Raw genomic sequence first — 21,728 nt, forward strand, 5'->3', positions numbered from 1 at the left:
CCTCTGTCCTCCACTACCTCCCGCAGTTTGGTCAGACTCATGCTGGTAACCTCGAAAACACTATCCAACCATCTCGTCCTCTGTCGCCCCCTTCTCCTTGTGCCCTCCATCTTTCCCAGCATCAGTGTCTTCTCCAGGGAGTCTTCTCTTCTCATGAGGTGGCCAAAGTACTGGAGCCTCAGCTTCATGATCTGTCCTTCCAGTGAGCACTCAGGGCTGATTTCCTTAAGAATGGATGCGTTTGATCTTCTTGCAGTCCATGGGACTCTCAAGAGTCTCCTCCAGCACCAAAATTCAAAAGCATCAATTCTTCGGCGATCAGCCTTCTTTATGGTCCAGCTCTCACTTCCATACATCACTACTGGGAAAACCATGGCTTTAACTATACGGACCTTTATTGGCAAGGTGACGTCTCTACTTCTCAAGATGCTGTCTAGGCCTGTCATTGCCCTTCTCCCAAGAAGCAGGCGTCTTTTAATTTCGTGGCTGCTGTCACCATCTGCAGTGATCATGGAGCCCAAGAAAGTAAAATCTCTCACTGCCTCCATTTCTTCCCCTTCTATTTGCCAGGAGGTGATGGGACCAGTGGCCATGATCTTCATTTTTTTGATGTTGAGCTTCAGACCATCTGGCTTTAAGAAGCCCCTAATTTCACCAAGGGCTACGGGGGAATTTGGGAACATTGCATTTCCTGTGGAATCCTTGTGACCTGGTATGCTACATAGGGCCATGATGTGCACCAGCGAAGTAAAGAGAGAGGTCTCTCCACCCACCTCCAAATTCACTCCCCCTTCTCAAAACAATGGACTAATGTAATAGTTCTCTGGTGATGGCATCATGCTTCTGCAAGTAAGGAGGCAGGAGGAAGGAAGTAATGACACTCTGGGAGGAGCAAGCAGAGATGGCTGAAGAGAAGTGTTGGATCATTAGGTGGGATGGGTGTTGGTTTGCGGGCAGTTTATTTCTGATTTCGGCTTGCCTTGAAAATAAGCCCAAGCTATTTCCCAGTTTTGGGGGAAATAGCGTGGCTCATTTTCCAAGGCAATCTTATAAGAGCTGTGGTGAGCTCATACATCACTAATATCTATTGTCACTCATAGTTGCCTTCATTACACTTGAGCAGGGGAATGGGTTTCTATTTGAACCCTTCCTGATTCCTGTTATTTACCAACTCTGTAGCCTTGTGTTGTTCAACTGATAATTAGTCATTCGTTTCCATTGTGGTCCATCCATGTCAGCAAATAGGGGAAGGAAGTACTGCAGAAAATGCTTTCTTTTTCTGACTAGTCTTATAATAATAATAATAATAATAATAATAATAATAATAATAATAATAATTATTTTTTATTTATACCCCACCCTCCCCAGCCAAGGCCGGGCTCAGAGTGGCTTACAAGCAATAATAAAAACAAGATGAATGATTACATTTTAGGACCACATTATAGTTCAGTTTTTCCTTCCCGCTTCCAGTTTGCTGATACCTGTGCTAGGAAAACCAGAAGTCAGGCTTTTGTGGCAATAGAGTGAAAGCCACTGGCTGTGTCAGAATAGTAATGTTTGTACACAGCCTGGCATCAAGTCATTGTGTGACCCACAGTTATTTTGGATAAAGCTCAGTGTGTAGGAGCCCATCTAAATACGCTGCTGGGAGGATCTGTGAGCAGACCATCTCTAAATTATTTTATTTCAAAGAGATGGGGCAAATCAGATTGGGGATGGTGTTGAGGAGGGCTTTTAAGTGATACCTTTTCATTGCTTTGGGGAAACAACCATTTGATTTTTGCTCCTACTCCCTGGCCTTCTCATTGAATTTCATGGATGGATTCCATGTGTAGCTATGATCATCAACAACACCATATCTGATGAAATGAGGGACAAGATCTTGCAGGAGTGTTTGGGAGGATGGTGAACCTGCTGGACTTTTGAGCAGCTTAAAACAATGGCTTAAGATGATGGAACATGAGAGGGAAACATAAAAGACAGGTAAATCTTCAGCAGCTAGAAGTCAGAACTAATCTTCTTAGTGGAAGAGTGCCATTTGAACACACATGCTAGGAACCACTAATGAGTGGTTAGTGCTTAAGGGCAAGGCTTTTGTTTTGTTTTGTTTTGTTTTGTTCTAAATTGTTGTCCCATGCCATGCAAAGCAATGAAACTATGCTACCAATGAACAAGGGGAGTGTAGTTTAGTTTGCAGTTTGGATTTCAGGATAGCATTCTCCATAGTTCTAAGAGGTGCCAGCTGGTTGCATGTTTTTAAACTGAGCCAGCCATTCCATTGGACATGGTGTGGTTCTTTGCCCTAAACTCTCATCTTCCCCATCCCACTGCAGTAATTATTCTCTCTGCCTCTAATTTGGTGCCCTCTGTAACTTGTTTTGCAGCTCTTTAGCCAGTGCCAATCAGTTATGATAACTGCAACAATTTTACATGTGGATCATTCGTCAACTTGTGAGGCAAGGGAGGAGAGGAATAATTTTTAGGACGAAAGTTGACCATAAAAGGAGCATCTCAGCCATTCTTAGCAAAGTCGAAAGCCTCCCCCTTTATTTCTGAAGATCTTTCTGTTTCCTTGAACACTGGCAATAAGTATTTGAAGAAATTCATCCCTCCCCAAAAAGGGGGTGGTGTAATTCAGACCCTTATCATTGTCACATTCATTCCACCTAGATCTCTCAGCAGTGAGGAAATCCAGGAGTTCCTGATGCTTCCTCAGCTTTAGTTTCCTTGGAATGAAGGTCAGCGGAGACTGTCGTGTCTTTAGGGGAAATGGTTATATTTGCACATATATACAACCTGAGCATAAAATGGAGGGGCTCCCAGTATTAACACCCTAACTGATCTTGCTTCTCCATTTGTCACAGCTTTGGATCCAGCACAGAGCAATCATGTCTCTGTGTATTCAGCTTCCACCCTGCTTCAAGCTCACACTACAGTGGCTTTTGTTGTCCTACCTGGTAGCTAGATGGGCAGGGGAGGCCCACCCACTTGTTCTATGGCACAGAGCAACTCCTTTGATTATGCTGATCATGGTGCTTAACTACTGGTAGTTAGCCAAAGTATTTACTTAAATAAAGGAACCCGTCTGGCAAACTTGCTCTCAGACGTTCTACCCCAACAGATACAAAATCATAAGAACTGAAAGAAACTCAGGGCATACTCCAAACTTACTACTGCATAACAATATCTTTATTCACAATTGGTTTACAACATGTTTTCCATCCACTCTCCATTGTGTATTCAGTGTAGTACAAATACCTCCTTGCACTTTGGGAACAACTTCTGCTTGTGTAATGGGACTTTCCTTCCCTCTTTTTGTCCCCATGCACCCCCTACAATTGTTCTGGGTGTTCCCCAATCCTCCAGAGCAGATTTGGGGGGGGGGTGGAGTGTACACGGGTGTGGGAAAGAACAGGAGTTGTTCCACATGTGGAATTATTACATTAACTACTGCACTCTGGGTATTTGATTTTGCACACCTGACAATGTAGGTTTTGCATTAGGAACAGAAAATCACAGGAACAGGAAATTGCATTAGGGACAGAAATTTGCGGTATCCCTAACCACTTTCAGGCCAAGCGGGAGCAATTACACTTCTGCTTTTGCTAAATGACTGCAAAAGAATTATTGTACTCTAATATGAGGAAAGAGAGAATCACTTATTAGATTGGGTGGGAAGGAAGGGAGAATTGTTCTCAGAATGTCATGCTCTAGCCTATGGCTGAGTCTGACTTTGGTATTGTTTATGATTTTAATATTTTTTTGGAAGGAAGAGGCAGGGTTCAATTGATTTAATTAATAAATAACAGTAGCAAACACTTAAACCTAGCTAGAAAACAATCAACCGTTCGGCTCTGTACCCTTCTAGTTCGACCAACGAGCACCCAGTGGAGGTTGCTGTTAAACAATATTCCTGCTATTTGTTTGAGGGAGCAAATCTCCCCGAACAATCATCTCTGTCTTGGTAATATACAGTAGCTGTTCTCAAAGGGTTTATTTAGCTCCATGTAGCTGAAACTTTAATGCTGTTCCTTGTTCGTTGCTGTCAGTCTTCAGGGAATATCTATAATTTAACAAAGCTTCTTTTGGTAAATAGCACTGAGTTGGAAGTTATTAGAAATAGGTAGAGTTGTATCACTGGTACAACCTAAGGGGGATTAGAGAAGGCTGGCCTTCCTTATCCATTTCTATTCCTCCATTGTGGCTTTAAAGGGCAAAAGTCCTTGCTAGCCCCTGGCTTGCTTAACGCATGGTCAGTCTATGTATTTTGCAAGGGAAGAACAAAAACTACCTAGATGATTGAACTGTGCTTTGGGTTTATCAGAAGATTCCCCCAAAGTAGTTTATTCACTCAACCTAGTGAAAACTGGACGGTGTCCAGGCTCTTTGCCTCTAGATAGAGAGAGGCACCAGCTCCTCAGCCACTTGGTCCTGCTGTGCTAAGAGCAAGTCCATCCCCAAAACTCTGTTTCCTGAATTGTTCTCCTTTTGTATTTTTATGCTGTTAACCAGCCTGTGATCTTCAGATGAAGGATGGTATATAAATTTAATTAAACAAATAAAATAAAATAAAACAACTCAAACCCGTAATCCTTAAAGGAGCAGCTGAAAGTGGCAGAAGGTCCATAATGTCTGGTCTTCTATGGTAATATAAAATAGTTTGGCCCAGGACCTCTGTTTCTGCTGCTGTTTTTCCTGTATGTATGCTCCAAATTCTAATACGATACTGTTTTTCTTCCTTCAAATGGCCAGGAGCTAACACCCCGGCTTTCTTTCTTTCTTCATTCCTTTATTTCTTCAAGCCTCTCTCATCTCAAAGCAGTTTATAATAACAGTGATTGAACACAGAAACAAAATACCGTATTATTATAATAATTCAATGCAGTCCAACCCAGATTGAAATTATTAAAGCTCATGTTTAAAACAATACAGTAGAACAAATAATATGAGTCAGCTTCTTTCAATGCTTTTGAGTGCACTGTTGCCCAATTCGGAAAATTTTCCATGAGAAACTAAACTGAATTTGAGAAGTGCCTTTGTTTGGCGGCTCACTTTCTAAAATTATACTCAGCTGTAATAAAATTTTATGCTATGCTAACATCGTGCAGGGAAATGGGGGGAAAGAGAACTTCAGACTAGTTTCACAAAATAAATGTAAGTTTATGTAGAAAATGGCGGGGCAAGTTAGTTTAAATGTAAACATAACATAAAACCAGCTCAATAATATTCCACAATGGCATTTTCCCCAATGAAGGTTCAAAAATAAGTATAATTTATATGAACATTGCTGGAAGTGTGTCATAAATGGTGTGGGAGAAATAAAGTGAGAGCTTCCTGCCACATGCTTGATTTCAAAGATAGGCTAATGAATATAAGGGGGCCTACCTTTGAAATCAAACATGTGACTTCCTCTCTCCCTCAACCCCCACCACAATTCTCATTTCAAAAGCTATTTGCACTTGCAGCATTTTTTCTCCTGACTTGCTCTATGGATTCACCAAAATGGCAACACGTTCAGTGAGATTAATCTGAATTGTGTTTCACTTGAATAATGTATGACCATAATGCATTCTCCCTCACCTTGATCACTTTTTAAATCAAAAGGCAATCCAGAATGAGTGGATAAAGGGAACAAATACTCCAATCACCTAACCTGAGATAGTTTAGGCTAGCCTGTCCTGTTAAAGAAATGGCAGAGCAGGCAAGGCTGTTCATGAAAGAGACCATTCAAGATACCACTTTGCCGCAACGCTCCATTTTCATTCTTCAGCCACACACTGAAACTGATGAGCCTGAGCAATAAGGGGGGGACGAGAAATGTACAGGTCCCAAAGGATCTTAGGTTTTGTGGAAGGATGGATGTGGAGTGTATGTATTTGTTTGTGTGTATGTGTGTGTGTCTTCATATCCTGCCATTCCTTCCAGGAGCTGAAGGTGACATACACAATCCCACCCTCTAGAAAAGAAAAAAAAACAGGAAGGCAGCAAATGATAAAAAGGAGGGGGGATTTACAGGTGCACAGAAGTCGCTTCATGCCTATTTTACCCTAGCAACACACCTGCGATGCAGATTAGGTTGAGTGATAGTGGCTGCCCTGACATCACCCAAGGAGCAATAGGGAAGTGAGGATTTGAACCAGGTTGTCTCCAGAGATAAAAGCAGAGGCATAGCTGTCAAGTGTCCCTTATTTGGCGGGACAGTCCCTTATCCCAGCGCCATGTCCCGCTGCTGTCCCTTATTGATGAGGCTTCATTTGGCTGCTGGCTGGGCTTTTTGCCTTTGGCTCAGAGGGGCTCAGAAGTTGAACATAACCTGTGGCCAGAAAATCCCTTATTTTGGCTGCTGATCCCTTATTTTCGAGGCTGCTGGTCCCTTATTTTCAAATCTGTAAGTTGACAGCTATGGGCAGAGGGGTGATCTGTGGGAGGAGGATGACGATGAGGAAGCAACAGGCTACAGTCCCTGTTGAGCTTAGAGTGACTACAATCACCCACTCGCAGTGCGGTTCTACTCTAAATTAGAGTTTGCTCTGCTTCCTCTGAACAGCCAGGATAAATCTACACACCCTTCTTCCTTGTTCCCCCATCTTCCTTCTTTGGAGGCTCCTAGGGAGGAAGATGTGGGGGCTGGCCTTTCGTCACAAAAAGATCCCTAGGCCGCCACCCTATGGAGTGAGAGGAATTTTCTTTCATTCAGTTCTTTACTTTTGACTTTTATCCAAGATTTGGGACAGCTCAGAAGAAACGTCTACCATGCTGGAAATGATAGCTGCAAACAAAAATTATGTAATCAGAAACAAAATGTAAGATAAGCCCCGTGAGGGTTTATGAGAGTCTCATCTAAGTAAATTCATTTCATCTTAAGAACAGTTCTTTCTTGGAACTCACTCAGACAGATGCTGAATTTTAAGGAAGAACAAAACCTGGTCCTCTTTTTTTAGAGGTGCTCACTTTATAATGTTGCCAAATTATTAAAGAAACTAGCTCTGCATTATAATATGGGGCTTTCTACAGCCACTGTTCATACTACATTTGCAAGTTGTTGCATTTCTCAGCAATCTTCAAATGCTTGCAGGGTCTAGAGATGGGGGCACAGGCTGGATAGCGAATTATTATAGCAACATTGTTCCTACCAGACTATGTCACTAGCAAAACATAACTTCATCCAGGCTCAGCTTTATCAGCCAAGCGTTCAGCACCAAAAATCAACTTGAGAAATAAACAAACAAAACGCTGTTTGCCATTTTTTTAAAAAAAAATCCAAACAGATGCATATGATTAAAACAAGAACTTCAAGTATTCCAGTATTTTTATTCCCTGGCAAAGGAAATTTTGGCCAGATACAGTAAGCCAAACTAGCATTGGCTTAGCTGCCACATCACACTGAGCTAAAATGACTAGGGAGGAGCAAAGCAGATACAGGCTGGATCATTATAACGAAATAAAAAACTCTATGTAAAATCTCATAGACAAAGTTTCGTGCTCTACAGTGCCATCTGGTGTTGCATGTTTATAGTGCAGTTATAGCATTGTAACATGGCTAATGTAGCTGAGCCCACAGTCTCCTCCCTGGGAGCCAGCATGGCCATCGTAAGCCACGGTTTGGTGTAGCATTAGGTTTCAGCGTTACCATATGTTCATGCCTATTCCCAGGGTTCCATCAAACTCCAGCAGCAACACCCCAAAAAAAAAATAAACCCAAGGAAGGAAAATGTAGGTGAAGGGTTAAGCAAAGGAGACAGTGTTCTCAGTGGGCACCAACTTTTTTTAGAGCTGTGGGCACATCTGGATTTTTGAGCTAGTCTGTATATGATGCTGTCAGCAGCTCCCGGCTGGTTGCCCAGGAAATTATAAAGACAAAGAAAAGTTTCTGACAGTTCTTTTTTATTTCAATCTTTACAGAGAGAGGCTGTAGAACCTACCTGCCTTCTTGGATAATGGTGTTGTCCTGAGTGAATCTCCACCCACCTTCTCTCCCACATCCTCGTCATCTCCTCTACGGGTGCTGCTGTGTGCCCTCTGTCGTTGAGCTCTTTGCTCTCCCATGATTTCCCAACTTTCCCTCTCATCTACCTCTGAGCTGTGACCTCCCGCAAACCAGTTGTTAATCTATACTGTCTTCTTCTTCCTCTTCCCTGGAAGAGTCAGGATGGGAAGGTGGTCTCCATCATGCCTCCTCTGCCCAGTCTCTGACAGCTGCCCTCTCTAGAAATTTCTCCTGCATCCTACAGATTAGTCCCCTTACAATCTACCCATTGAGAGAGAAGGAAGAAAAGTACGTGCGATGGTGCACAAACTCTTTGCTTTTCCAAAGGATCTGGGTAAAAGTCAGATCTGGTAGAAATGCCGTATTTTTCGCTCCATAAGACACACCGGACCATGAGACGCACCTAGTTTTTAGAGAAGTAAAACAAGAAAAAAATATATTCTGAACGAAACAGTGGATGTATGATTTTTGTGGTACATGCTGTGGCCACAGACGTGTGATTTGATGGTGAGTTTGGAATAGCCCAATGCAAAAATCCTGAGAATCCATGTGGATCCGTACTTTGTAACCACATTTTTGCGCCATTGCTGCCCCATGAAACAGTGGGTGCGGGGGTTTTTTGGTGCAGGCTGTAGCCATGGACATGCTATGTGATCTGATGGTGAATTTTGGGTGACCCAATGCAAAAATCCTGAGGATCCATGTGGATCCGTGCTTTGTAATCTTGATTCTTGAAAAGCACATAGAACTGAAAGAGGAAGTGGTTGTCCAAATGGAACCAGGAGCAGGGTAAGCACACTGGTGGATGCACCAGATTCACAGGGGCAGTCGCTGGCCCCACTGATATACACCTTAAACCTGCTGCCCTACCCCAACCTCATCCAGGTAAATAGCAGGAATGCAGGCATCGAAAGGGCAGTTCTGTAGGCTAGCCTCACCACTCGCATCCCAACTGGTTAGCAGTTTCCTATTGCTCATTCAGACATTGACTGTTGGGGCAGTTCCATCTACAACTCTGAGGGAGTCTTGTGCAAAGTCCTCCTCTTTTGGTGGACTTTGGCAAATTTACCTAGCATTGGTGGTGGGTGGCAGTGCTCCAGGCAGCAGCAGGTGACTAGGGGCTATGGCTTCCATTTCCAACAATGAAAATGGCAGCTAGGCCCAGAGGCCTTTAAAAAAAATAAATGGTGGGCCCATGACAGGTGTCAGCAGTCGACCCTACTAGGCTGTTGGGGCCTTGGCAGCTGCTGAAGGATGTTAGGTCCTGATGCCAGTTCTGTATCAATGGTACTGTGCTCACTTGAAATCACTGAACTTGTTGGCTCTATATCTATAACAAAGAAGATCATCATACATAGTTATCCACCTCTTCTCATAGGCCTGAGTGTTTTTATTGGCCCCCTAAGCCCAAGTTTGGCCAAGCTGAGATCTGGAACATGGGAAGAAATATATTTAAGGAGGTGCAGACTGGCTTTCACTAATTACTGAGTAATTAAAACAAGCCCCAACACATCATCATCATCATCATCATTATTATTATTATTATTATTATTATTATTATTATTAAAATTCAGGGTTATATGTCACCTTGTAAGACTGGCACAATAAAACAGGAGAAATCAACACAAATCATACAACTCAATAAATCCAGACCAGCAATAGTTAAAATCAAAATATTACATTCAGTACAGAGAGGCAAAAATGAAATATCCAGCAACTTATCTAGCAAAGCTCACTCCATCAATAAAAGCTCTAGTCTAAACCAACCCAAATGCCATTGCTCTGCCATGGTAGCTAATGCAACTTGAGTCTTCAAGCGTACCTCTGATTACCATTTCCTACAGGACAAATATGGAGGGTTACCCATTGTTGACTTGTTCTAACTGGTCCACAGAATATACCATAAGAAATTTGTTAGTCTTGTTATAAAAGTTATTCTTTATCTAGAGAGATGGCACTAAAGCACTTGAGGAAAGTATTAATAAATCAGAATTGATTGGCACCATCTTGTGAACGTGTGTGTGTGTGTGTGTGTGTGTGTGTGTGTGTGAAGTTTTGAATCCTGGTCTATACTGTTTCACTAAGATGATAAGGTGCTTCTTAGTCCTATAGCCAAAATAGATTTGTCCAATTTTGTATGTCATATCCCCAGTGCTATTTTTCTTGAAAAATAGGTGCTAGAACTCACCATGAACGCCTCCCTTGTTCTCTTATAATAGCAATGGCTGGAACTGAGTTCTGGCTTAGAAAAAAAAGAAAAGCCCTGCATATCCCCAAGACTGTTGCTTATTATATTGCTTTTATTGATGGCACAAGTTTAACATCTTTTTTCTCCTTTCCATTATGTATTTTGCCAGTAGGGTTTCTGGGTCTTAAAATGTGAAAATGCTCAGGAAATTATGGCACCTGCAAACAGTTTATATTTCTTTATAGCAGCTGCCATGGAAAAGGAAAAGGAAAAGAGGCCAAGTATACTCTGCCTTGAACAGAAGGGGGAAACTGTGGGGATTCTGACATTTAAAAAGATTTATCCTGCTAAGATAATAGCGAAATGGCAGGCAGTTCACATGAATAAGGTCAGAGATCACTTTAATGCTTTCTCCTCTGTTTGCAACGACAACAAAAAATCCTCTACGTAGCCATAAAATCATGGAATCATATAGAATTGATTCTCTAAGATGCCTCAGTGGGGGCTGAGCTCATTGTTTTAATGGACTCCAAGATCTCTGCATTTAAAAATAGTGTTGCAGTTTTTACAATTTTAGAATGCCTCTTCTCAACTGAGATTACCAGCTTGAAGTAATGTCTTGCCCAGAGGTGCCATTTTCAGAGGGCAACAAAACAGGTAAGTATTAGCATTGTGACATACTTTCAGTTAAGGGATCTGTAAAGGGAATGACACCCAAAAAGTGTCAGGAAACCAGAGCCCTGTGGCGCATTTTATCAGGACTAAAGCAACAGGTTGTTGTTGTTTTTTGCGGTTTTGTATTCAGGGCCAACCCTACCATTAGGCAGAATAAGGTAGTTACCACAGGCAGTAGATGTTGGGGTGGTGTTTGAGGACAGAACTGTGTGCAACACATGGCCTGGCCTGTTCCCCTCAGTTGTGGTAGAGGACTCTGCCATGCTGCCATTATTGAAATAAGTTTCAATGGCCAGTTTAGTCAGCTTCTTTGTGCATAGGGCGCCATCTTGTCCCTTGTTTCAGGTGGCAGAATGTCTTGGGCTGGCTCTGATGGAAAAACCTTCACAATGTGCTACTGTTTTTAAAAACACATTCAGGACAATGCTCTTCCCCTAATTGAATTTTATCACCTTCTATGATATTTGCATCAAAAAAAAATTTCCTTCCAGTAGCACCTTAGAGATCAACTAAGTTTGTTATTGGTATGAGCTTTCATGTGCATGCACACTTCTTCAGATAGCAGTGGATTGTAGAGGGTTCTTAATTCTAAGACCCTTAGGTATAATGTCCAGGTTCTTGCATTTAGTCAGAAAGAAGATGTCAATCTGTACCTGTGCAAGTTTCTTGGTGAAGTTGATGGACTTCCATTTCCTATGGCTCAATATGGTGCCTTTCATAGTTATAGTTGCAGGTAGGTAGCCGTGTTGGTCTGCTGTAGTCGAAACAAAATTTAAAAATTCCTTCCAGTAGCACCTTAGAGACCAACTAAGTTTGTTATGGGTATGAGCTTTTGTGTGCATGCACACAAACTTAGTTGGTCTCTAAGGTGCTACTGGAAGGATTTGTTGTTATTGTTGTTGTTGTTGTTGTTGTTGTTTTGACTACGGCAGACCAACACGGCTACCTACCTATAACTAGATATTTGCATGTCTGGTATGATGCAAGCTAGTTGTACATTTCTGCATAAGCTTTAAAACTTAGCGATAGAGCATTCTAACTCCACGGTTAGAGAGTTTGCTGAAATGTTCATAGAATCCTATAGGCACTGGCTGCCTATAGCTACTTGCTATAGCCCTCAGTCATTGTTTGCAAGCTGAGGCTCTGCTGGACTCAGGAAAGCTCCATGTGTGCAGAAGCTTCCATATTCAGTGGTGGGGAAGCTCTGCATGTCCAGTGAGAAAGTCTATGTGGAGTTTCCCAGCACTGAAGTGGCAAGGCAGCTTCTACTTGCAAGGAGCTCTATCTTTGGACTGGGGCTGAGGGAACTACTCTGTGGGATTCAGTTCAAAGATTATGACTTCCCAATGTGCCTCTTTAAAAGCACTGAATTGAAGCTCACTGTCTTCCGTGATAGAGTTATGTACTGTCGTTCTAAATCATAAAATAAAACCTGAGCAACTTAGCTGGGCCTACACAACCCTGGGTATTTCTGAGAGTTTTGTTTTAAGAAAAAATATTTTCATTTTCTGCCATGAACCTTCTATAAGTTTCCTCCAGATGGGCAAATGCAAAATATTGTGCCAGAAGAACAATACTGTTTCATTGCAAAGTGGACAGCAGCTTATTTTGATACACTGGGTTGCATCTTAATTCTACAGCTATTTTTTTTAAAATGGCAGTGTGAAACAAAAGTGTTTTTTACATGGCCTGTTAGATATAGCAAGGAATGCAATGTGGTTAGATTCATAACCAATTTGAGCTTAATTTCAGAACAATGAGAGGCGCTTAAAAATCTCATTTATTTCATTCCTTTTTATTTCCATTTTTTTCTTATTGTGCTGTGAAATTGTCTATGGATATGGCTAATAACCCTACTAAATAACCCTCTCATGATTAGCTTTTATAGGGTTTTTTAATTGTTATTTTAGGACTATCAACAGCAATTTACACCTTCCCCAAAAAAGTAAGTGGAAAAGTTTTATTCTTCCTAATCCGTAATGGTGAATTTTGGCCAGGGTGAGTAATTCCCCACCCCACCCCCACGATGGATTTTGCTTTATTTTTCTTTTAAGAGGCATGGGAATCTCCATCTCAAGTAAATCTGGAAATTTCTCAATTAACAGATAATTTCTCTAAATAGGCAGAGGACATATCTCTGGTACTATGAGGCATTAGAATAAGATTTGTAGACATTCAGGGCAGCACCCAGTATTTCTGTTCTGGTGGTGCAATATGAGAGCCATTGTGGTGCAGTGGTTAGAGTGTCGGACTAGGGCCTGGGAGACCAGAGTTCAAATCCCCACTTACAGTTACTGCCTCTCAGCCTAACTTACCCATTACATCTTCCTTCCATCATGCATGTGGTTTCCAAGCAACCACCTACCCAAGGAGTGTCTAAACCCAGACCTGTTAAGTTTCAGGAATCTGGTAGCCTCATGTGTCATCAGCCCATGCCCTGGGATATAACTAAAGAATGAAGGAAACACACCATCCCATCTCCAGAGCCAGTGTGGACAACATGAGAATAAACAGCATTAATTTAAAATAGTTTCATATTTATGCATGGCTGCAAAGGGGGGGGGGAGATAAAATAAAACATGGATCTGCTGACACATTTAGCACAATTTATTTTCTGTTAGTAAGAGCAGTTGTTGCATATTATTAAACATGTGTGTTTATTTTATGTCCCACCTTTCATACAATGCTTTCAAGGCAGTGTACATTATTCTTCTCATCCCATCCCCTTACAATCATCCTTACAGCAACCCTGTGATGTAACTCAATCTGACCCAATAGTGACTGACCCAAGGTCACCAAGGGAGCTTCATGGCTGAGTGGAGACTTTCCAGACCCAGTCCATCCCTCTAACCACTACACTCGTCTTATGGCACCTTACAAAGTAATATAAGTAAAGGACAGAACCCTGCCCCAATAAGATTACAGTCTACATTAAGATCATTTGAGGACAGTTCTCTGTTACAGTGGTACCTTGGTTTCGGAAATCAAATGTTTCAGTTTTTGAGCGCCGAAAACCCAGAAGTAAATTCTTCCATTTTCGAATGCGCCTCAGATGTCTAACGGCTTCCGCTGAGGTCCCCCCCCCCAATTTCCTCTATTGAATTTGCAGACTGCCCTTTGCGCCTGTTTTCGAACGTTTCAGAAGTCGAACCGTCTTCTGGAACAGATTACGTTCGAAAACCAAGGTACCACTGTATCTATACCTTCCAGCCACGGTGTCATAAAATCACAGAACTGTAGTGTTGGAAGGGATGACACAAGTCACCTAGTCCAACCCCCTTAAATGGGGGGGGGGTTGCCCAAAGTGGGGCTCAAACCCACAACCTTGAGATTCAGTCTCATGCTTTACTATCTATGCAGGTGGTCCTCAATTTTTAAAAAATAAGAAGTGGGGAGAACAAAGGGGGGTGGTATCCACCTAACACGTTCTTGTCAGCACAAGGATTTATCCTTGGGTAATGGAACTCCTCCCTCTCCACATGCCCCACACCCTCCCCAAATCTGCCCCACAGGGTTGATGGAAAACGTAGAATAGATTTAGGGGGCATACAGGAGGAGAGGGAGAAGTGCCATCCTTGTGCTGACAGAATGAGTAACTTGGTGCTATACTGGTTGCAGCCCCGTATATACAGAGTAGCATTTTGTTTTGACTTTCAGCATGAAGGAAAGAGAGGTTGAAATCTTCAAGAAAAAACACCCCATGAATAGTACTTCGCTGGAAATATTTAAGGGAAGGGAAGGTGTGGGTTGAGGTACTAACTGGAAACAAAACTGTTGTCATCTAAATGATTAATTGGAAATCCATAATAAATATCTCTGGTTCAAAAGCAGTTGCTTCCTGGAACAAAGGAAGCAAATGAACAATTTCAGTCCAGCCTTGCTCTTTTTCCTCTCCCTCTTGATCACAAACCATAATTAGAGTACTTGTATAAAACTACATTTGTCAGATTGCCTGAGAAGCATAGCCCCAAAGGCTTTATCCACAAAAAAGCAGAGTGTTATCGCTAACACCACAGCCTGTATTCCTGTATTTTGAGTTCCAGGGACAGACAAGTAATTACATTATCTGTATTCACTATCTAATACAAATTTAACAGCCACTGAAATGAGGCTCAGGTCAATTCTGTTAAGAGACAGTTGTGAAACCTCATAATTAGTTGGCAAGGATCTGTGTAACAACCCCCCCCCCAAAAAAAAAAATGTGCATGAAAGGCAGTAAAGGACAAAATGTGTTTCCAAAACAGCTGACCCATAAAGATGCTCTCCTTATGTACAGGGTGGTCCACAGTAATGAGTTGGCATAATCAGGGCAAAGGTATAACCAGTACAGCTGTCACGGCCCAAGAGCCCCCTCTATCAGGGGAAGAGTTCTACAAGATGGAAGATGGCAAGGACTAGGAGCAAGAACCACCTAAGGACATATCCTCCATAGTAACTCTCCCACTAGAGCAGTGTTTCCCAAACCCTGGTCTCCAGCTGCTTTTGGACTACAACTCCCATCATCCCTAGCTAGCAGGACCAGTGGTCGGGGTTGATGGGAACTATAGTCTAAAAACAGCTAGAGACTCAAGTTTGGGAAACCCTGCACTAGAGCATGGATGGAGAACATGTGCCCAGGACTATATAGCTCCCATCATCTCTGACCATTGGCCATTCTGGCTGTGCCGATGGGAGTTCAATCGTAGAATTGTAGAGTTGGAAGGGAACTTGAGGATCATCTAGTAGTCCAGTGCCCCGTGCAATGCTGGAATCTCAACTAAGTGTACACAATGGATAGCCAACAACAGGCGGAGGACAACACACACTCCCCATGCCTGCACTGGAGGAGCCACAAGGGACAAGTGGTGCCTCCATCCTGTACCTTGCCCTATCCCTTTGATTCCAATAACTCGTCTCCAGGACACTGGCAACTCAGTAGGGCACTTTGCCATGCCCACGAGGCAGCAGGAGACTTCAGGCTGAAGCATGCACCCTTTAATAGGGTGCAGCCCGTTTTAGTCCACATAGTCCTCCACCATCTACTGATGCTCACCGTTGGCTCCAAAATCTCACAGGAATAACACTCCAAACTCCTTACTTACTGATTTGCCTTTAATCTATCCTTACCTTTTAATCAGGCCTGTGGTGAGCTGTCCATGGTCCTGACCAGTTGAAGAGTACCCTGACCTGTTGCTTAACCCATATCAGCAGGCCCTTATAGGCTTCAGCCTGGAAACTTTGATTTAAATGAGGAGCCGTCCAACTCCTTGTGGGCCACAAAACACGTACATCCAGAATAAGTTTCTGGATTTGAGAGCTCCTTTGCTTATCTGCAACAGCTTCAATTCTAAGATTTAATCTCAGCAAAAGACAGTCACTGACAGAGGATGAAATCACTGCCTTGCATTTTTACATGTTGCCACATGGCCCACATTTTTATTAAGCAAGGTCAGTTTGCTTTAAACCTGCTGTTCAGTGTCTACTGGGCATTAGATAGCATCAGACAATGTGGTGCCATGGAAATTCTATCCAGTGATTTCATGAGCCTCTGCTAAAGGAGCTATCTGATTTCCATTGTTAGCAACCCTGTGTTTCCAAAAATTGAAGTTCAGTTTTGTTTGGAATTCATTGATACATCAGTGACACACCGAGGCAACCTTTGCCTGTTCTCCTCTGTGGGTGGAGCAGGGATGGATCTCAGAGCCCTGGTGCATGTTGATGACACCATGCATGGATGCCAGGGTCCAGAAGCCTCTAGCCAAGTCTAGGGTAATTTGTTGCAATATGAAGCCCAATGGTGTCAGGTAAGAGCTCTGTTTTGAATTCCACCGTTATCCTAAATTCCATGAAGCAATCTCCCTTAGATATCTGGTGGTGAGTTCTCTCTAGTGACACTGCCTCTAACATAATATCATAAACAATAAGGTAGCCTAATCATCTGGGCATAATCCACGTAGAATTAAGCACATTTTATGTTTCATTGTTTTTAATGGGAGTGCTTGAATCCCTTCCATTGGATTCAATATGTTTTAACTTTGGTTGAATTGCGCATCATACACCTATGTTTGGGACAGTTGTAAAAAGAAGTAGAGACTCGCACCAAAGCGGGGGGGGGGGCTGATCTTTTATTTTGTACACCTATTTAATTCACACTTTACCACCAGACTTTAATGTTAGTACAAGAGCTGACTATTTCAGCTCAAGGGAACTGAAATTTAATACTCGTATTTTGTACAACAAACAATCATGCCTCTCTGGCTGCTAAAGAAATTGAATCAAGGGTCTTTTTCTTTTTTACTGTCTGTTATAAACTGTAGGGGAAAGGATGCACACACTCTAAATTCTATATCCTGGCTGCATTTTATCACCACATTGAAAATATGTGAATAGCTCCTTCTCTCTTTTTTTATCGGTTTACAAAATCATATTATCCTTACTTAAGCACCGAGCAATAAAGCTGCCCTCTATTGGAAAAAATGCATTTTTCCCTCCCCAAATTTGTTTGCCAGCATGCTTCTACCTCCCCACAGGTGTGTTATAATATGCAAATGAGAGGTTTATTTAGTGTGTGGATAAAAGAGCTTTTTAAGTCCTCGTTCCTTCTAACATCTTAACGGCTATGCAGTTTCTTACAAAATATGTTTTATCGTTTCAAGAAATGCTGTTAACCTCGCAGTTTTAAAACTGAATGAACAAGGCCTCTTGGACAAATTGAAAAACAAATGGTGGTACGACAAAGGAGAATGTGGCAGCGGGGGAGGTGACTCCAAGGTTAGCCTCAATGTCACCAAAGCGGGTAAACAGTATGTAGAGTAATTGGTGCATCTGCTGGGGCTCTTTCCTTCCTTGCCACGAAATCCTTGACGGCATTGATAAAAAAGCGAAAAACCAACATCCAGATGTGTGCAATTACTGTCAAAGCAAAAATATTTGCATCCTTGTTTTGAGTCTCAAGCCCAACATATTGGCCTGGGAATCCAAATCGTCATTTTGCATGTCATACCTGGAATCTCTACATATTAAAAAATCAAAACAGACTCGACGCAAAAGTTGGTAGGGACAAAGCAGCTTGGTGAACATGCAGCGGAAGTCATTAGCACAGCACAGCAGACAAGATCACAAGAGCCCAACTAGCTCCCTGTCTCTCCAGGTGAATGACTCAGGCTGCTTGTCCATCACCAACTGGTTTTTACTGTAGCTGGAGGTTGGTGGGCCAACTTATTTTGTTTCATTTATTAAATTTATGTCCTGCCCCTTCTCCCAAAAGAGCAGAAGGCAGCAAACACACAGGCCAGAAAGCAATTAAAACATTTAATAAATCAATTGCAGCACAAATGCAGACTGGGGAAGATCTCTTCTTAAAAGGCTTCTTGGAAGAGGAAGATTTTCAGTAGGCCACAGAGACAACCCCGGTCTTTCACTGAAAAAGAAAATCCCCATGGCTACAGTCACTACTTCATCCAAAAAACTCTCTTTAACTCTTGGGTGGGTGGCAACTAGCAGGCCAGCTAGTTGCAGGGGCCAGACTTTGTCTGGATAGCCTCATTTCTATGATTTCCCTTTAGAGCACACCAACACAAAGGTGGATTTATTGTTGTGGTTTCTACAAATGAAACCTGGAAACTGTAGTTTTGTGAGAGTCGGGCCCAAGCTCTGGTGCACAAGTTGTCCCCTGAACACTAGCATTGTGGCATAATTGGGGGGGGGGTAATGTTTTTGTTTGTTAGTATGTTGTGTTATTTTTGGGCCTTGATATGTAAACTACCTTGTGATCCTTGGATAAAGGGCAAAATAGACATTTAAGAAATTAATAAATAAATCTTGATTTTATGATCCACTCTACCTGCTCAAAGTGTCATTCAGTTCCCATAGGAAAGAAAACTCATATAAACATCATGTGATTGCAGGTGCTTCCTTTATAATAATAAATAATAATAATAGTAATAATAGTAATAATAATAATAATAATAATAATAATAATAATAATAATAATAATAATTTATTTATACCCTGCCCATCTGGCAGGGTATATTATATTATCTTTATATTATCTATATTTATCAATCACATTTATACCCCCCCTTCTCCCAAATAACCCATTGGCTTATTCCATGTCATCTTTCGAACAACCCTGTGGAGGCACTTAAAAGCTGAAAGAAGCCCAGTGCCACCCAAAGGAATGGCCTGGTTCAGTAGGGTTTTGATTTATAGACCTGGGGACACACAACATACTGTGCTCTAAGCACAGCTTTCTAATATTTTTTAATGAAATTTGTAGGCCACTCTCCATCACCAAAGGAACCCACCCATAACATAAACATCATGATGCAACGAAATTAAATAAAGATCAGTTTAAAAGTATAGCAGCAATCAGTGCAGCATAAAATAACGTTCAGGTGTCAGCCATCTTTACCGACTTCCTCTAAACACCCAGCGGAATAATCAGGTCTTTAGTCGGTGATATAAAAACTATCAAGGGTGTTGTCATCCATACCTTCCATGGAGAGGGAGGCAGCTATATCCTCCCTGCTTACTGAAATATACAACGATAGGGAGGCCCATACATGTTGGTATGCATTGTGAGCCTAAACAGATTTACACTGAAACAGATCCTACTCAGCCTCATGGAACCTACTTCCCAGCTTTGGTCTGCCGCCTAAATTGTTCAGTTGATATTTTGCTCAAATGTAGGTGAGTTTGAGGACAAAGGATAGGCAATCTGGTAATCAGGTGCCTCCTTGTTTCGACATTAAATTGGTTGGCCACTGAATGTCGGTGAAAGCCAATAGTTTTGGGTTCACAGTAATTGCACGCAATTTTTTCCCAAGCCTTCCCCAGCAGTATGTGCCCATTACCTGAAGCGATGGAGCAGGTCCCAGTCGTATGTCTGTCTCTAACCCTGTGCACGACATAAGCAGCCTCTGTGGCCTCCGCTCCGTCACTTTGCAATGCGATTCTATGTAGTTTTACTTGAATAACATAAAATAACATATATAATGTTATTTATGTTATTTCCCACGTGAAGAACTCCTGTAAACCTTGCCGTTCTGAAACTCAGTGAGGCAGGCGTCTTAGACAAGCTGAAAAACAAATGGTGGTACGATAAAGGGGAATGTGGACCCAAGGACTCTGGAAGCAAGGTCAGTCGCTGCAGTTCGGGACCCGCTATTGTGTTCACGAGGGAGCTAATGTTCACGTAGGAATGGAAATAAATGAGCTATTGAACAGGCACCGCACAGAAGGCGCTTATCCTTTCCCTCCCAACCCCAGGGGGGCAAGATGAAGTGGTCGCTTGGATTCGTAAACCCTGCATGAGAAATGCAACACAGGGTCAAAGCATTAATTAAATTAAAGCCCTTCAACATCAGCTTCATCCCAGGCATCTCCCCAAATGCCAAACCCTTAACTTGCTTTAAAAAAAAAGATGCTCCGGTTTCTACAAGGGCATGGTGGCACCTCAGTTATGGAGCACATATGCTTTTCTAAAAGGTCTTCTTTTGATGGACTTACAGTCATAGAACTGTAGAGTTGGAAGGGAGTCTGAGGATCATCTAGTCCAATGAAGGAATATACAGGGATCGAGCCTGTAGCCTTGGCGTTACCAGCACCACGCTCTAAGCAACTTGAACCACTTAGGTTCAGAATGGTCCTGTTGATCAGTCTTAGAAATGATAGCAAGATCTGAAGATTATATTGCATTGTGTTATATTTAATATACTGTAACCCTGATCATGTCTGGTGGACCTTCACCTCACCAACATCTGGCAGTACCTCCATGTCAACTTGACTCCTGCCACTCCTCATTTTAAAAAGGAAGGCCATCTCTCTTGACGGTATTTTGCAAATCTAACAAGTTTGGAGGCAGATTAAAATGTTACGTTCCTCACCCATCCCATCCCCCCCACCGAAACATGAACAACATGGAAAGATGTTCATCCTACACCTGCCCAGCCATTAGTTGGAACATTGAATAATGCATCTTTAAATTAAACTATTTCAGCAACTGAACTCGGCGCTCATCATGGTGTGCGAATTCCACATAGCTCAGAATAAAAAAAACTAAGTCTTACTCTCAGCCCATTTTTTAATAAGTGTTTATTACGACAGGCATGCCTGCATAAATTGCTTAATTAGGAGTATAGCAATGGGCGGTATAATGTCAAATCCTTTTTTAAAAAAAGTCTAAAGTATTATGATGTACAATTACATGCATCTTTCTGAAATCCTGAAATGTCAAGTGTGCAGTCTCATGTTCATGCCATTCGCTCATTCAAATCAGCAGTGAATTGTGGCCGCACGAACTCGCAGAACGGAAAGCATCCACTGATTTGAAATGCTTACTTAACACTAAGATTAATGCCTTAAATTAAAAACGTAATGGATTTTTAAAAAATTACGTATCTAACAATTTACCGCATCAGCACTGCAGTCCCTTAGTGAGAAGAGGTCATAGCTCATTGGCAGAACATCTGTTTTGCGTGCAGAAGATCCCATGTTAAATCTCTGCCATGGTAGGACTAAGAGAGAGTCCTGTCTGAAACACCTGAGCACGGCCAGTCAGTGCAGAACACTGACCTAGGTGGACCAAAAGTCTGAATCCATACAAGGCAGCTTCCTCTGATAGTAACAATAAGTAATTTAAACAACAACCCTGAGAAAACCAGGGAAGCCAGTGGTCCCGATCCAGAGAATGCTGCTACGCTTGTTTGTGGACTTGTGCAGATGCAGCAAGATTGTTCCCTGAATTTCCAACGCTCCAGGCCCCTCTCCCTCTCCACCATACTGCAAGTGCTTCACAAACCAGGCCTCTTTCTCCTTTAACAGTATAGTAGGAAGTGAGAAGGCTGTTCTTCGTGAGGAAAGACTCATTTGTCTCCTAGCTCACATCCTACACGAGGC

General features: G+C 42.2%; 1 protein-coding gene across 11 annotated transcripts in view; it reads left to right on the top strand.

The window, feature by feature from the left end:
- GRIA4 (glutamate ionotropic receptor AMPA type subunit 4) overlaps positions 1 to 21,728 on the top strand; it is a 230,750-nt gene that overhangs the window by 201,746 nt on the left and 7,276 nt on the right. For 5 of the 11 annotated variants that reach the window (XM_053385723.1, XM_053385721.1, XM_053385718.1 and 2 more), the window contains one exon: positions 19,855 to 19,969. In XM_053385723.1, the coding sequence (XP_053241698.1) occupies positions 19,855 to 19,969 (115 nt within the window). Of the gene's footprint in view, positions 1 to 17,485; positions 17,601 to 19,854; positions 19,970 to 21,728 lie in introns of all 11 variants that reach the window. The other 6 variants (XM_053385722.1, XM_053385719.1, XM_053385726.1 and 3 more) reach the window with 2 other exon arrangements.

The sequence above is a fragment of the Podarcis raffonei genome, chromosome 4, assembly GCF_027172205.1.
Source record: "Podarcis raffonei isolate rPodRaf1 chromosome 4, rPodRaf1.pri, whole genome shotgun sequence".
In the NCBI taxonomy this organism is placed as follows: Eukaryota; Metazoa; Chordata; class Lepidosauria; order Squamata; family Lacertidae; genus Podarcis; species Podarcis raffonei.